General features: G+C 35.7%; 1 protein-coding gene across 1 annotated transcript in view; it reads left to right on the plus strand.

The window, feature by feature from the left end:
- Positions 1-16,282, plus strand: part of CNTNAP2 (contactin associated protein 2) — a 1,042,550-nt gene that overhangs the window by 352,622 nt on the left and 673,646 nt on the right. The window contains exon 3 of the mRNA XM_056484872.1: positions 8,041-8,234. Coding sequence (XP_056340847.1) covers positions 8,041-8,234 — 194 coding nt within the window. The remainder of the gene's footprint in view (positions 1-8,040; positions 8,235-16,282) is intronic.

The raw sequence follows: 16,282 nt of genomic DNA on the forward strand, positions 1-16,282 counted from the left end.
GTGGTTCAGCTTTTGCCTTTTATGGCTGAAGACTTGTCACAGAAGAAGATATGTAAGCTAGAATTACATCATTTCATCATTTTTCATGTGCAATCATTTGAGGGAAAAATATTAATCAACATAAGCTAGAACACCGTGATATAACTTTCAGTAATTCAGCTTTGCCTTCCATCAATTTGTGGGCTTAGCTAATGGGAGCAGGAGATGACTTAGGTGAATAAAATGTTTAGGCATCTCATTGCTATTGAAATGATATGAATCAGGTACTGGAACACCTTAATTCCTTTTTCTCTGGCATCTCTACGAAGGAAGGATCACAACAGCTGCAAGAAAGTGTCGTAATGAACTTGTATCTGTATTTTAAAGTTATGTAAATGCTATTCAATCAGAGTCAGTAAAACTTTGCTATTTATGATCTGGTAATCATTAAAATATTGGATAAGAATCCACTAATCAGGGCTTGATGATCAGCACAAACACTGCAGAGGTAATATCTGTTCTCCATTAGCTATACACTTGCTAGTTCTTGCTGAGGATATGACCTGAGTTGTCAGGAAAACCCCAGTGCTGCAATGCATAAACATACAATGAGAGATTTGTGTCGTGGTACTTGCAAAGGTGATGGCAGGAAAGGAAGATCTCTCTACCTCATCCTTTGTATGCCACTGTGGTTATTTTGTATGCAAGGGATTTGTATACCAAGGTACAGTGATCCATTGCCTTGCCTCAACTTTCTGCCTGAAAACAAGAAAACACCTCATGGAGAAAAAGCTGCTTGATGCCTTGAATACAGATGATACACACAGAATATTTTAATCTCATCCAAGTTTTGTTTAAGATTCCATTAGGATGCAGTTGTGAATGAGCTTCTTTTTGCATATGTAATTAGAAAGCAGAACAGATGGGAAAGGCATAGTTTAAAGTGATGTGTTCATTAAAATAACCAAAGCTGCAAAGTGTTTGTTTCCCAACAGTGAATTCAGGATATGAGACTCCTTAGGTTTCTGACATTTTTTTCCTTTACTTTGAGTCTGACAACTGTGAATGACAATGGTATCTCTTTTGCATCAATTTTTGTTAGATATCACCACTGTTCCTCAGGGCAGATTGACTGTTCATTCCCTCATAGGTTGTGTGTGCTCAGTTAAGATATACTAGGAAGCAGTGGGTATTAAGAAGCAGACACTACATCAAGGGATTTTTTTTAATTGCATTTACTGTAAGAAAGATCTATTGGGATTTGAAAAATAATATAGTGATTTTAATGTTCTTTTAAAAAAGATCTATGTGGATTGTATCCTGATAACTACTATTATCCCTTGGGTTATTTCCACTTTTAACTTTCAGGTTTTTAAATTAAAATGAAATCATTTTAAGAAATATAATTAGGGATTTTTTACACATACAGACCCTGTCTATTTTTTTACTAGAAGGCAAATCTTTGAAAATTAGTCTAACAATGTCCAAAAAATATTTGCTGAAGTGAATAATGGCTGATCTTTACTCTCCTCCACCAAATTAGAAAAAAAGTTGTTTCACATAGTTTAAAAATGAAAAGCACACCCCCTTTATAGGCTTGCAACATTCAGTTGCTAAGAAGGAAGGCTAATTTGAGGCATGAATATTGGATCTTTCCAATCTTCTACCCCTGCAAAATGGGTTTTATTAGGGAACTTAGACCTTCAGAACTTACTGTCTCCTAATTCTTGTTGCACTTCTTGAAACTCATGGAGAAGTAGGCCAAAGGTTGGATCTCATTTCCCAGTTTTTAGTAAATATGATTTGATTTGGGGTAAATTCTAATAGCGCATTCTAGAGAAGAAGATATCTAGTCATCATTTCTGTTCTCTTCTTCTCTCATACCGTTATGTATTATTTATCTCAGCATTTTTTACCTTCTAAATATCAACCTTTGCTTCTTTGGAAGCAGAATGTTCATTATTTGCCTGTCATAGGTGTTTTGCATGGTCTTGTCAGCAAATGTATCCCTGCTGTTATGTGCTTAAAGGAGAGCTTTTCAAAAATGCAAAAGCAAATCCCTACCCTGAAGATAGGGAATGGATTATAAATCCAAATTCAGCAAGAACAGTAGATGTATACAAGAAATAAACAAATGCATGCCGTTTATGATAAGGAAATAAGTCCGTACCAGTACCAGGAAAAGATTGTTTCAATTAGAAGTGAAGCCCTGTGAGAGGGCTGAAGTGTCTTTGTTGGAGAAACCTATCAAGTACATGGAAAATGTGACCCTCCCTCAAAGCAGCTTGAAGTGTGAAGTCTTTAACCATCCAAGATTTCTGTACAGCATAACTTTTTCCAGTGTGACTAGACCCACTGTTATGTTCCAGGATTGGATGGGATCTTAAAGATTATCTAGGTTCAATACCTTCTACCAGACCAGAGAGCCCTCTTCAAGCTGACCTTGAACACTGCCAGGAATGGGACATCCACAACTTCCCTGGGCAACTTGTTGCAGTGTCTCACCAGCCTCACAGTAAAGAATTTCTTCTTAATGTCTAACCTAAATCTGCTCTCTCAGTCTGAAGCCATTCCCCCTTGTCCTGTCAGTACACACCCTCAGAAAGAAGTCTCTTTCCATCTTTCTTGTAGGCTCCTTTCAGGCACTGGAAGATGACAATTAGTTCACCCCAAAGCCTTCTCTTTTCAAGGCTGAACAACCCCAACTTTCTCCTACAAAGAAAGTCTGTCTTTACAGAAGATGTGCTCCAGCCCTCAGAGCATCTTGTGACTTCCTCTGGACATATCCCAATAGCTCCACATCTTTCATTTGTTGGGGGCATCACAGCTGGAAGCATTTTCTTTTCTCTGAGTAATGTCTTTATCTACACTGTATTATAAAATGGACAGAGGAAGACAAGGCATAAATGAAAACCTCCATTGATGTCTTGCTTAACTAGAATAGTGACAAAGAGTGCAGGTAGATTTATGCCATTTAGGAGCTTGGGTCTCTTATATTGTTTTCTAGGTGCTGTAGAAAATGGCTGCCCATATTTTCTCTGAACTGCAGTAAATTAATGATCTCAGTATTTCAAAGAATTCTTTTTTGGTCCTGATTTATCTTTTATGTAGCAGAATGACAAGCAATGTCTTGGAAAATAGCAAGGTGTCAAACAGTATTGATTTCATGCTATTGCAGTGACCTAGAAACTGTTACTTTTCATTGAAAGATTAAGTTGTGGTTTTCCCATAAAAATAAGTTGATTCAAACTCTAGGAATATTTTAGGCTATTATTACATAATTATTTAAAAGTTTAATTTTTTTTCCTTGCTGGAAGGCTATAGAATTGTTCCATGATCAGATAAAATAATCCTCTGATTTGTAACTACCTCAAAACCTATATCTTACACCTATAATTTGCTTTTTAATGAATATTCTGAGTAAGGATCTTCTTTTTTTTAAAAAATTCATGTCGTTGAAACTATTTTATTGCTGATTGGGAAAGAGTAGAACACTAGACTTACTGATATTACTGATATTTTTAATTTTGTGATTTGAAGTAGAGAGTGGTGAAAAATGAGAGTAAAACGAGAATGGATTCTTCCTGTGCAAATTAATGAGTCCAATTTTCATCATGAAAGAAAATGAAAGTCCCAAATTTTCAAAATAATTATTTCGAACTGAAACAGAACAGAGATTTTTAAAAATCATCAATGTCCCTCTTCTTATAGATCTGTAAACTCAGTATCCTATGACAGTGAAGATATAAATATAAAATCTGTGAGCTTTGCTGCATACTGAAAAGTCATCATGGGGAAATGATAAGAAAGAAAAGCTAACTCATCATGTTGGCTGTCTTTGTGTGCAGTGAACGTTGAATAAGAAGCTGAAATATGTAATTAATTAAAAGGAAGAAATTATATGTGAAAAAATAGGCCCAAGTTGACTTAAATTCTTTATACTCCTTAAAACATGTGTATGTGTCATTTAGAAATACTATGTTTTTCATGCTGCTTTCTGCTCCACAAAATGTACCTGGGGAATACAATGCAATAAAAACAGGAAACACATTGGAATATTCATAATTTTAAAACACTAAACCTTTGAACTTCAACTCTTGTAATGAAGCTAATACTGTTTGCTAGAAATCACTTTTATTTGGTGTAAAATCATTAATAATTTCCACTTTTACAAGTTCTTAGCACTCTGAATATAGTTTTATGTCTTCTCCACATGACATGGAGACATGTCATGTGTCTATTTCAGTAGTTTGGTCAGTTCTGCAGTAGGAGCAGATGAAATTGCTTGCCTTGAAAATAAAGCTTTATGAAATCTTTCATAGCCACCTTTTACCACAGGAATGGAGCTCTCTTGACAAAAGTTCACGTACAGTTATTCTTTCTCAAGTTTAAATGAGTTGTCTTGGTTCACATCACTAGGTCAAATATTTTGGCTGCTGACTGTGTGAATATGTTTTATCACATTAAATTCTGGAAGAGCATAAAAATAAATATAGGAAGCAGATATTTTTTGCAATTGAATTAATTGCACAATTATCAAAAAGCTCCGTAAATGCTCCTTACCTTTTTAAGGAAAGTAAACTGTATTATATGCACCTGCTTAGTATCTTTACAACAAATTTTTAATTCTAATCTCCTTCTAATTTGTAAGTCTATTGATTTCATAGTATATTGTACTATTTTTCGTTAAAAGGCACTACATGAAATAAAGGGAGCATTGTATGAAAAAAACATTCATCCAGTGCCTATTTTTCTGCCATAAAAAAGGTGCAAATTATAAATGTAATAAAATTCAGGATATAGCTTATGACTATTAAAAGTGAACAATTTACACCAAGGTGTGAATAATAACTCTGGATAGTAATTATTCAACAATTTTAGTACACCACTCGTTTCAGTATGATGTAATGTTCCCTCTAAAGTACTAACATGCTGTTATTTTGATTCTTCCCTAAAGATAATTCTTTATTCTTTCATAATGTACTGACCATAAAATTATCTTTATTTCAAAAATAGTGCCACATGATGGAAATTAGATTTGATTTCCAAATTCCTCACTCTTTCATAAAGGAAAAAATACATTATTTATCAGTAACTTCTCTTTTCCCAATCCAGTATTGAACCAAATTCTGAATTCTGGTGAAGAAGCACAATTTTATTCAGCAAAATATTTAATGATATGCAGAACTGTGAGCATATACACATTTTTGGGCATGTGTGACTTTTATACCTACTTAGATTGAATGGAGATACAAATGTACTTAAATTTCTCCAGTGAATTCAGGGTGTTTTCAAGATTTCAAGTGGGGAAATTCGTATGTAATCCAACATTTTCATAACTTATTCAGAGCATGCACTTGAAAAAAAATTTTGAAGGAAAAAAGAGGATCCTTGACCCACTAGAGGCTACATGTATCAGCAACAAAATGAACAAAGTAGTCATCTCCCCAAAATTACACAGTTTGGTGAATCAAAGTGGAAGAGGATAAGTTTAATTGATGCTCAGGCTGCTTCTGATGACTGGCTGATGGCTGCCCTGCCTGCTCAGACTGACCACCATTCCTTTAACGTGCTGGTTTGCTCAGCAGCACATTCAGCTGTAACACAGCATGTCTCTGCTTCATCCTTTTGACTATTCATTTATTCACTTGCTTGGAAAAGCCAGAAGGCAAATCTGAAACTGAGATATAGGATAATATTGTTGTTGCTCTTTGCAATATTGACTAAAAGTCTTGCCTCCTTCTTGTTAGAAATGGTTATAGGGCAGTCTGTCTTGCAAAACTAGTGTTTCCATCTCATGGCCTAGATTGTGTCACATCTCCTTAATTTCTCTTAAGCATGATGTGGAAAATTCTTTGTAACTCTTCTTACATAAAAATAAACAACTGAGGAAAGGAATGCTAATACTCAATTTTTACAAATTTTCCAAAGGATTTTTTAGGTGAAGACCCTTTGCAACACATTTTGCAATCTATATTGCAACCAAATTTACAATTACTTTTTATCAATTACAGAAGGCCGAAGTCTTGTCTCAGTAATACGAATGTACTAAATAAATAAATTATATCTTTTTATTTTTCAAAGTTTTTGCCTTTAAATGTGCTTAACAATATCTCCTGGTCTAATGGAAATCTCCTGCATTATGGTGAAAACCATAATATCTCTTTTAACCTTCATAGTATTATAGTATGTTACGCTTTTTCAGCAATTGCATTGATGAAGGAAATTGTATAGATTGACTGCTTAACTTTATCTTTCATAAAAAGTTTTAAAAATGCCCACATTTGAACCCTTTTTTTTTTTTTCAGTAGCCATCGAAGGGCTTTTTTACAAAAATGGCTTTTGTCCAGTGCAAACTTCTTATCTTTTGTGTGCCATAAATCTCAGATACATAAATTTGATGAGGATATTAGCATAGGGAGAGAAAACATCGTCTCTGCTATTACAACAAGTATGTAGATCTAACTCTTCCAATCTCCATGCATAGTAGTTATGAAGAAGCTGCATTCTGTTGTGAATGACCAGTCTCTGCAAAACTAGATCTAGTTTGAATTTGGGAATGTGCTTTTTAGTAAGGGTGGTTTTTTGGGTTTATTTGTTTTAAATAGCATTGAACTATTCCCTACACCTACACCTGTTTATTTTGCTGGGTAAAGCAGGGCGAAAGTGTCCCTTGTAAATCTTGAGAATTTTAACAAATTAGTTGTCATTGGTGTAGTGCTACACTTTTAATTATAATGAAAGACAACCACATAAAGCATCAGATCACCCCGTTGATATAACAACATTAAAATGTCCAATGACCTGCAAACATTAACACCTGTAGCAGCTGAATTAGTTTTAGGGTTGTCTAAGACTGAAGCAATGCTGCCGCCTAATGATGGGAGTATATAAGATGCAGTATAGCAAACTTGCTTGTTTGGCAAGCAGGCAAGGCTTGTGACATCAATTGAAGACTGTAAGTGAAATTAAAGCAATAAAAATTGGCCCATGGACTAGACTACATGATTTGATGGTGTGCCAAGACATTTATTTGGTTCAAAGCTGAAAGCGAAATAAAACCCCTGTAAATCACATCAAGTCTGTAAACATTTTTTCTGTGTATTAATGTTTGTTATGATTATAAAGAGAATGATACTCCACTTTTTCTCTATTTTGATAGATGGGTTTTTTTATTTCATATATTTCCTAATGCTTACCCTTATAATAGCTACATCATTTTAGTATCTATCTGAGAAATGTTACTATTCTCTGAAGAATCCTAATACAGTTTTCTCCTTAATATTTTTATTTCAGCATAAGAAATTGCATTGATGTCTTAATACTATATTTATCTATGCATCACTGGTCTTCTTTATTTAGAACAGTTTAATGTAGTCTAGTGGTTGAGAAGAATATTAATAGTATTACTGTCAAGTTAATTCATAGACCCATAAAGAGCAATAACACTTGTGTAAGACATCTGCCAATGTAATGTGGCAGCTTGTACAACCAGCAGATCAAAACCAGATCTAGCCCAGCAGTACCTGCTCCTTTCTCAGTTCTTCTGATAGATCTTTCAGTTTGTGCTCTCTAGTGAAATATAAAAAAGCAGAGAACTTGCTCTTATTACCTCTTTTTTATCTATATTATCTCTTCAACTTGAAATGTTATTGAAAAGGCATAGAAAATCCAAAAATTTGTATTGATTTGTGCCTTATTTGACAAAGAACTTCATGGAAAAATTGCTCAACCCTTGAAAAAATCATAATTTGGCGAAAAGTAATAAACTGTAATTAAAGCATTATAAAGGCATTGATTGGTTAGCAGGCATCCCATTAAATCATTATAATTATATAAAAATATGATTAAGGCAATAGATTTAATGTACTTAAAGCCTATGCTAAAGTTTGTTCTGCATTTTTTTAAAAATAGGAACTCATTTCTTTTATATGTGTTCAAATTTTTTTGTATTCTATTCGTCTCAGCTGGGCTGACTTCCAGCAATCAGCATCTTCACAGTGAGTTCACATCAAAGCGACTGCCAAAGATCTAAATCTCCCTTCTGCTTCTACACAACAGGTGCAGGAGGTTGGTCTCCATCAGACAGTGATCATTACCAATGGCTGCAAGTGGATTTTGGGAGTAGGAAGCAGATCAGTGCTATTGCAACTCAAGGCAGATACAGCAGCTCTGACTGGGTCACCCAGTACCGGATGCTCTACAGTGATACAGGGAGAAACTGGAAACCATACCACCAAGATGGAAACATCTGGGTGAGTAATTATTGTGAAATGGAGGTGTAATGATGTTTATTGTCAGTGTTTTTTTGAATTCTATGACTTGTAGAGCTCTTCAGTGTTTATATTATGACAGAGCAGATCTTTGCTCAAAACACAGCGATTCAAGTTACAGCTGCTGTCAGGAGGGCTATCCCCAGATTAGCAAACACATTTGGGGATGACAGTATTTAGCAGAACCTGCAAACATTTTTTGGTGGCTGGTATTGTTCAATTGGTCGCTTATGCTTTGCCTCCTCTTTCCTTTTAACTAATTTAATGGAGTGAGATAAAATAGTGATTTTGAAAATTATCCTCTGAAATTTTGGAAGGTAATTATTTCCTTGTGTGTATATGTGCTGGAGAGAAATTTTATCATGTATGTATTGTTTTCCATACATGTGCTACAGGGATGTGGTCTTTTAGCTGGGATGGAGATAATTTTCTTCACAGTACCAAATATGGGGATGTATTTTAGATTTGTGCTGGAAATAGTGTTGCTGATTCAGGCATGTTTTCCTTACTGCTGAGTAGTGCTTGCACAGCCTGAAGGCCTTTTCTACTTCTCACCTTTCTCCAGCAAGTAGTGCTTGTGGGTGCACAAGAAACTGTGAGGGGGCACAGCCATGACAACTGGCTCCCACTGACCACTGAGATATCCCTTACCATATGGAGTCATGCTCAGCATATAATACTCGGGGAAGGAGGAAGAAGGAATGTTTGGAGTGATGATATTTGTTGTCCTAAGTCACCATTACATGTGATGGACTCCCATTTTCCCTGGGATGGCCAAACAATTGCCTGCCCATGGGAAGCAGTAAATGAATTCCTTTATGATTTTGCTTGGGTGTGGCTTTTGCTTTACCTATGAAGCTGTATCTCAACCCATGAGTTTTCTCACTTTTCCTGTTCTCTCCCTCATCCCACCATGGGGGAATAAGCGAACAGCTGTGTGGTGCTTAGCCACTGACTGGGGTTAAACCATGATAAGGGATATTTATGCCATAATAATTTGAGGGAAAGGCATATAATTTGGGTCTGTTTTTTACATTTTTTCCATGGATAAACTGCTAATTTCATTCTTGCTGAAAACACTAGCCTTCCATTTTGCTGACAAAAAATGATAGCTATTACTTAGCATGCCATATTCATAGCATTTCTATCAGATGGTATTCTTTTTCAAAAGTATACTTTGAAAACAGCAAAAGTTTATTATTCATTCTGAAACCAAATTAAGTGATTAGCTATTATGTCAAAGCAGACAAGATTTAACACAGTGATATTTTAGATTCACATTTTTTGCCAGGTGCTTCTTTTATTAAGGTCTGTTATTAAAAATGAATGTTAAATATAGAGCATAAGGTGAATGATTTTATCAGTATAAGAGAAGCTCAGTTAATATGTGGAGTGTGTAGAAACAGTCATTTTTTATTACAGTATTGATTTATTGAAAAAAATCTCCTCTATGTGACAGATAGGATCCTGAAAGAGGGAGAATTTAAAGCTGGGGAGGTAGACAACCTTGAAGACAAAAAAAATATTGTACTTTGGCTTAGATTCCTTAGAACTTGGATATGAGTGTTATTCATCAGGGTAGAGGACAACTTATGCGTAAGCTTGATGAATATAAAAACTTGTCTTTTAAGGCCACTTACTGTAAACACTAAATGTGAAAAATATTTTTAAATACCTATTCTAAATGTATAAAAGCTTCTCCAACGAGTAATGTTGAAATCACCAAGAATGGGAGAGAGCTTTGCAGCTGGCTGAGTGAATAATATATAAAGCAGAATAGCTAGGATGAGGAAAAATATGTTCTTAATAACTTTTGGTGATGCTTAGTTTGGTTGATTTAGTCACAGCTGTGATTGCTTGTTTCCAGAGCAGACTAGCTTTTCGAGTGAGAGCTTTTTAGCAAGTCTTTATTCTTATACTGTCACTTAATACAAAAATGTTGATAGCTTCTTCATGCAAGAGCATTTCCTTTTTCTCTTTATTAGCACTTATGTATGCTTGATGGATTCAGGGGAATACTATTGGTCTGTTATTGACCATTGACATCACTTGCAAAAGAGTGTGATGAGCCATGCAGGTCTGCTGCTTTTATTTGGAATGCTGTCTTGGGATATATTCTAGCAGGCTTGTTGCTGCAATACTGCTATTTTTCATGTCCTACAATTTTTACCCAATATTAGAAAAGCAGATTAAAAATAAATGCTACCTTTTACCTGCTTTCTTTTAAAAGTGGGGTGTTACCAAAAAAATAAAAAGGCCATGGTTCTTGATTCTAATTCTAGTTTGCCTAAAATAGTATGGCTTTGGTGGTTAAATGATGTGGCAGGTTTGGTTTTATCTTGGAAACACTGTTTATTAGCTATTAATAAGGATTCGTCTTCATATGCTCCAAAAACAGGGGAGGTGCCTGACCATGGAGAAATTCTGTGGTCCTATTGTAGCAGTAGTGTTACAAGGAGACAGACTTCCCCAATATGAAAACAGAATGGTGTAGATTTCCTATCAAATATTCAATTTAGCATCAATTTGTACAAGAAATTAAAAACACTGGTAACTATTAGGAGCAGACTAGACCCTGTAAGCCAGGTATCTATCATAGGCACTTTGAACTCATAAAATCAGATTCTTCCTGACTGAAATGACTGTGGTGATCTTAAAAATCTCATTATTCTGGTGCCCTTAGAAATCTTTTTAGAAAGAATTTATTCTTTACCTTTTGATTTGTACCTTTTAAGAGATTTATCCACAGGAGAAATGCACTACATAGCCTTTGTTTGAAATCCCTCTTCCATCATCCCTATGCCTGAATGTCATTGTTTTCTGACAACAGTAAATTTAAAATTGAATGCAAAAGCAAATTAAAAGAGGAAAAGAGAGGTACAAAGTTCAACAATATTTAATACTGAAGTATTATGGTATCAATTGACACAGAGGATGAGATGTGAGAAGCAAAGGGAAAGAAAAATAAAGCTAAATAGATGAATTGGAGAGGGAGCAAAGGAGAAATAATTTGCAATAGAGATCTAGTCAGGAACAAACCATCATAATCTGCATAAAAGGCTGAAGTGAACTCTTTTTGTATGCGTTAGTCAGGGAGGAAAAGAAGTTCTATAATTACCTCCTAAGTAGGAGAGAAATCAAAAGGCTCTCATGAAGTCTGTGATGGGGAAAGTGCTTTCAAGGTGAATTTAGAGTAAGCTTCCCAGTTCTGTGAAATAGATTTTGTGACCCCACCCCTCCTGGGCTTTTGGATATTTTCAATTTTCATGAATTTTAATAAGATGAGTGAATGTGGTCTCTTTCCATAAAATGCCTAGCAACTAGAGAATTTTGATCACCTCTCCTGCCTTCACTCTTGTAGTCTGAGATTCTAATTTTGATAGGTCATGAGGTTTCCCTTTATATGTCAATCCACTGGGGTGTTTCATGTACACAAAAAGAAATCTTCATTTTGGTACAGATGCTCATTTTGGTTTCTGTATCAACACTATCTATTTGTCTAATGAACACATACCAGACATGATTCTACATATAATACTGTTTCTATTTGCTAACTCAGACATAGATGATATAAATATCTCATGTATGCTCTATAGCTATAAGAAAACATTGAGACTCAAATTATATGCATCAGTGGCAGAGGCTCAGCATGTCTAACACTGAAATCTTTCCTAAAGGAAATTGGAAGATCCTTGCTAGAATTGAAGAGATCTTTTGAAGTATTGTCTTCTAAAATTTGATTACTCTAACAGAACTTGATATCAGCTCCCATCCACCTCGTCATTTTATTTTTGGGGATATCGAAATCACAGGATCAGAGAATAAGCTGCATGGGAAGGGAGCCACGAAGGTCAAAGAGTCCAAATCCTGGCCCTGCACAGCACCATCCCCAAGAGCCATACCATTTGCCCCTGAGTATTGTCCAAACACTTCTTGACCTCTGAGGGCTGGTACTGTGACCTCTTCCTTGGGCAGCCTGTTCCAATGCCTCACCACCTTTTTCTAATCCCCAGCCTAAACCTACCCCGACATAACTTCAGTCTATTCCCTGGGGTCCTGTCACTGGCCACCACAGAGCAGAGATCAGCATCTGCCCCCCTCTTCCCCTCACAAGAAGGTTGTAGGCTGCAGTGAGGTCTGCCCTCAGTCTTTTCTGTGCTGAACAGACCAAGTGACCTCAGCTGCTCCTCATAAACTTCTCCTCCTTTCACCATCTTAGCTGCTCTCCTTTGGACACCCTCCAATATCTTCATATCTCTCTTATATTGTGGCACCCCAAACTGCTCCCAGCACTCGAGGTGAGCCCTCCCCAGCTCAGATCAGAGCAGGACAATCCCCTCCCTTGCCCAGCTGTGATGCTGTGCCTGATGTACCCAGGACAGGGCTGGCTTTCCTGGCTGCCAGGGCACTGCTGGCTCACATCCAACCTGCCATTGATCAGGATCCTCAGCTCCCTTTCTCCAGTGCTGCTTTCCAGCATTTCTTTGCTCAGTCTGTCCATACACCCCGGGTTGTTCCATCCCAGGTACAGAATCTGGCACTTTCCTCTAATAAACTTCCTATGGTTGATGGTTTCCCAGGTCTCTAATTTGCCCAAGTCTCTCAGCAGGGCCTCTCTGCCTTCATCAGATCCAACAGCTCCTATCAATTTTGTGTAATTTGTGAACTTACTTAATGTCCCTTCCAGCCCTGTGTCCAAGTCATTTATGAAGATACTTAAGAGCACAAGGCCAAGGATGGAGCTTGTCACCAGTCTGATGTCACCCATTGCACTGTAACCCTTTGTGCCCAACCCATAAGACAGATAATGTGTTTATCCAGATGTGGGCTGGATATTTTGTCTATATGGATATCAGAAAGTATCAAAAGTTTTACAAAAATCCAAAAATATTATAGTAATTATGAGTTAAAAAAAAAAAAAAAAAAAAAAAAGAGGAAGGTAGAGTATAGACTCTCTGCACATGTAAATGAAAGCAGATTTTGCTTTATTGCAGAAAATTTAGACCTCAACAAAGTGGCTGCTACTACAGTTGAAGGCAATTATGTATTTCTGATACTATTGTTGTTTTTCTTACAGTTTAATTAAAATTTAGAGTGTATTATGCATAACATCTGATTTGGTATTATTTTTGTTATTGAAAAGATATTGAGTGAATACATAGTTTTCTATATAAATAATGATTATTGGAAATAAATTTAATTTATCTACTTTTAAATTTTAGTACTTCTGATTCTCTTCATGTTTTAGGTGAAATAGGAAGGAATCTACTGAGTTATCTGTCAAATGAACTTTACATTTCTCTGGGAACTAAGGAATAAACTACTGTTTGAGCAATATATTCTCTTCATTTATATGAAGAGAATTTACATGGTTCCCCTTTGTATTGAAGGAAGTTGCTGCAGTGCAGCAGATTTAGCTTTTACAGGAAAACAAGCTCTCAGCATTTCAGAATATTCTGCTACAGGATTGAGCCAAAAGTCATTGTGAAAGAAGCTCAAGTGAGTTAGATAATTAACTTTTTCAAGCTGTGTGAGACTTCAGATGTTTGATAGTCTTGGGTGCCTTTGGAAATACCAACTATAGGAAAGGCCTAAAGTAACATTTAATGACTAGATAGATATAAGGAAATCATATACAGCTCTACCTAGCTGAAATTATTTGTGAGCCATCTGCTCAGAATTTCTGTTCATACTGACATGCATTTTCTGGTGAGATTATTCCAAGAAAAAGTTGCAAACCTTACAACATTCCCAAGTCCCTTCCACCTACTCTACAGAGAAACATTTTCAGCTAACTAAGAACTTAGTGTATACATCTTAGAGTACAATGATTTGTGTATAGCAACTACAACTGAAGAGGAATAAATTCTACCATACACTCACTATGCTAGGACATGCAAGAATTACTTGCTTTGGGAAACCTGTCACTGCTTTTTTTCCCCTGAGAGGCAACTTAATTCCATGACTGTAAACCGAATGTTAATGAGGGATAATATAAAACAGTCCTTGAGTTTGAAATTTAATGCTATTTTCCTGTTTATGTGTTTACTTCATAAGATCTTTACTGGCAGCTTACATCATAGAAAGATTTACTAGGTTAATTGGCTTAAAGGCCTGGATATTTTGGCTTTTTGTTAAGTACTTCTTTTGAATTACATTATTTCGTTAAACCAATTTAGTTTAAAAGACATTATACTTTTTTATAGTTATAGGAACATTTAGAAAATATGAAATGTGATTAGAATGGTCTGTGACCTGCCATTTGTTGTTTCTGGGCTGCTACTAGAATAGCAGATACTGTGCAGACCTATTTAAAAATGACAAAGTGGTTTGATATATTAATCAGAACAAAAGTTTTGGCTAGTGTTTATAAGTCTTTTGGGAATGTTATTTTCTATCTAATGACTCCCTGACTTATCCTATCTGAAAGCATTTTGTCTGGTATCTTGCTGTCTCCTTAGCAATGTCTCAAGGTTACCGTGTCATATTTGCTAGCTTTTAATTCCCTGGGTGATTTATTACTAGAAACACCTGTTTTAACTTTTTCTTTGTTTGTTTCTTTTTAGCTTCACTTTCATTGTGGTATAACAAGGGGGAACATTTTCATTTTTCTCTTGGACTTCCCTGTGTGACTTTTGTTAATTTCTTCATGCCTTACCCTGTCTGGATGCTGTGCCTCTGAGTACCTGTCTCCCATAACTTTATCTTATAAAGATTGCTCCAGTCAGTTGCAACAGCCAATATCACCTTTATGGGTGTACTGAGAGAACAAAAAGTCATAACTCCCACCCAAGTGACTTGGTCTCAGCACTTAGTGGACGTTGCTGACCTATATATTGAGGCTTCTAACTGAAAGGGTATGGATACAGAAAAAATTTCTTTTGCTGCAGTGAGCCTAAATTCTCTTATACATCTAATGTAATATTCTCCACCATTATGTCAAATAAATATAATAAAGTTTTGATAGGACACCTTTAGAAATTCAGGCAGCTGCTGAAATGGAATTTTTAGAAACCCTGAAGAAAAGAAAGTTGCAGATAAGCATCAGTGCTATCTGATGAAGCCTGTTTCCTAATCTACTCTTCTCCATGTGGAATCCGTTAAGAGAAACTGTGAAGATTTTTAAATGCATTTAGAGAAACATATTTGGGGTTATCTGAAATATCATGGCAAAATCTATCTATGCCAAATGCTGTCACAGCCGCAGACTGTATTTGTATTAAAATGTCAGAAGATCTGATAGCCTTTTAAATGTTGGAATACTAAGATTAACACCAAACAGGGCTAAACAGTAATGCTAGTTTAAATTATTGACTTTTCAGGGGGAAAAACCAAAAACAAACAGAAAAAAAACCCTAAACAAACACCCCCCCTCTCCCCCCCCGGAAATAGATGCTTATATGTTTCAAACTAATAATGTATTTTATGTATGAACCTATATCCTGCCTATAAGACCTTCTAAAGATATTTTTGTTTAGAATCTTTGAAATCATATATTTTTTGCAGCAATAAAGACCTTTTCATTTCTTTATTTTTTTTTACCAGAAACATGGGGTGGTGAGTTTGCTTATGACTTTAAATAACGCCTTTAAATGGAAAATAAGCTGGCATTTGGAAATTGATTTGATGAGATGGAAAGTCATTATTATTTTCAATCTAAGGTGCTACTTCTAATAATGAAAGAAAAATTCTATAGTTGTGTTAGACTATCTCCAGAGGCACAAGCAGAATTATTTTTAATCTATCACAGAGTATGCCAGGTAGAGAGAAAACAAAATTTCTCCTGGTGTGGGGGCACATCCCAGCCGTCCCTTGATTCTTTACAGGCCATTAAAAATTTTGGGCTAACATATGAGAGGTATGCAATGTAGTCTGACAGAACATTTCCATTCTAAAGTATTATTTTCTAATCTGTTGTTTTTAGCCTGAGGACTGCTTGTCTGTTTATGTTAAGCCATCCAATTTTAAACACAGACATCTAAAGGCAGGCGCCTAAATCCAGCTTTTGTCTCAGATGGCTTGGTTTTCAA

The sequence above is a fragment of the Oenanthe melanoleuca genome, chromosome 2, assembly GCF_029582105.1.
Source record: "Oenanthe melanoleuca isolate GR-GAL-2019-014 chromosome 2, OMel1.0, whole genome shotgun sequence".
Taxonomy (NCBI): Eukaryota; Metazoa; Chordata; class Aves; order Passeriformes; family Muscicapidae; genus Oenanthe; species Oenanthe melanoleuca.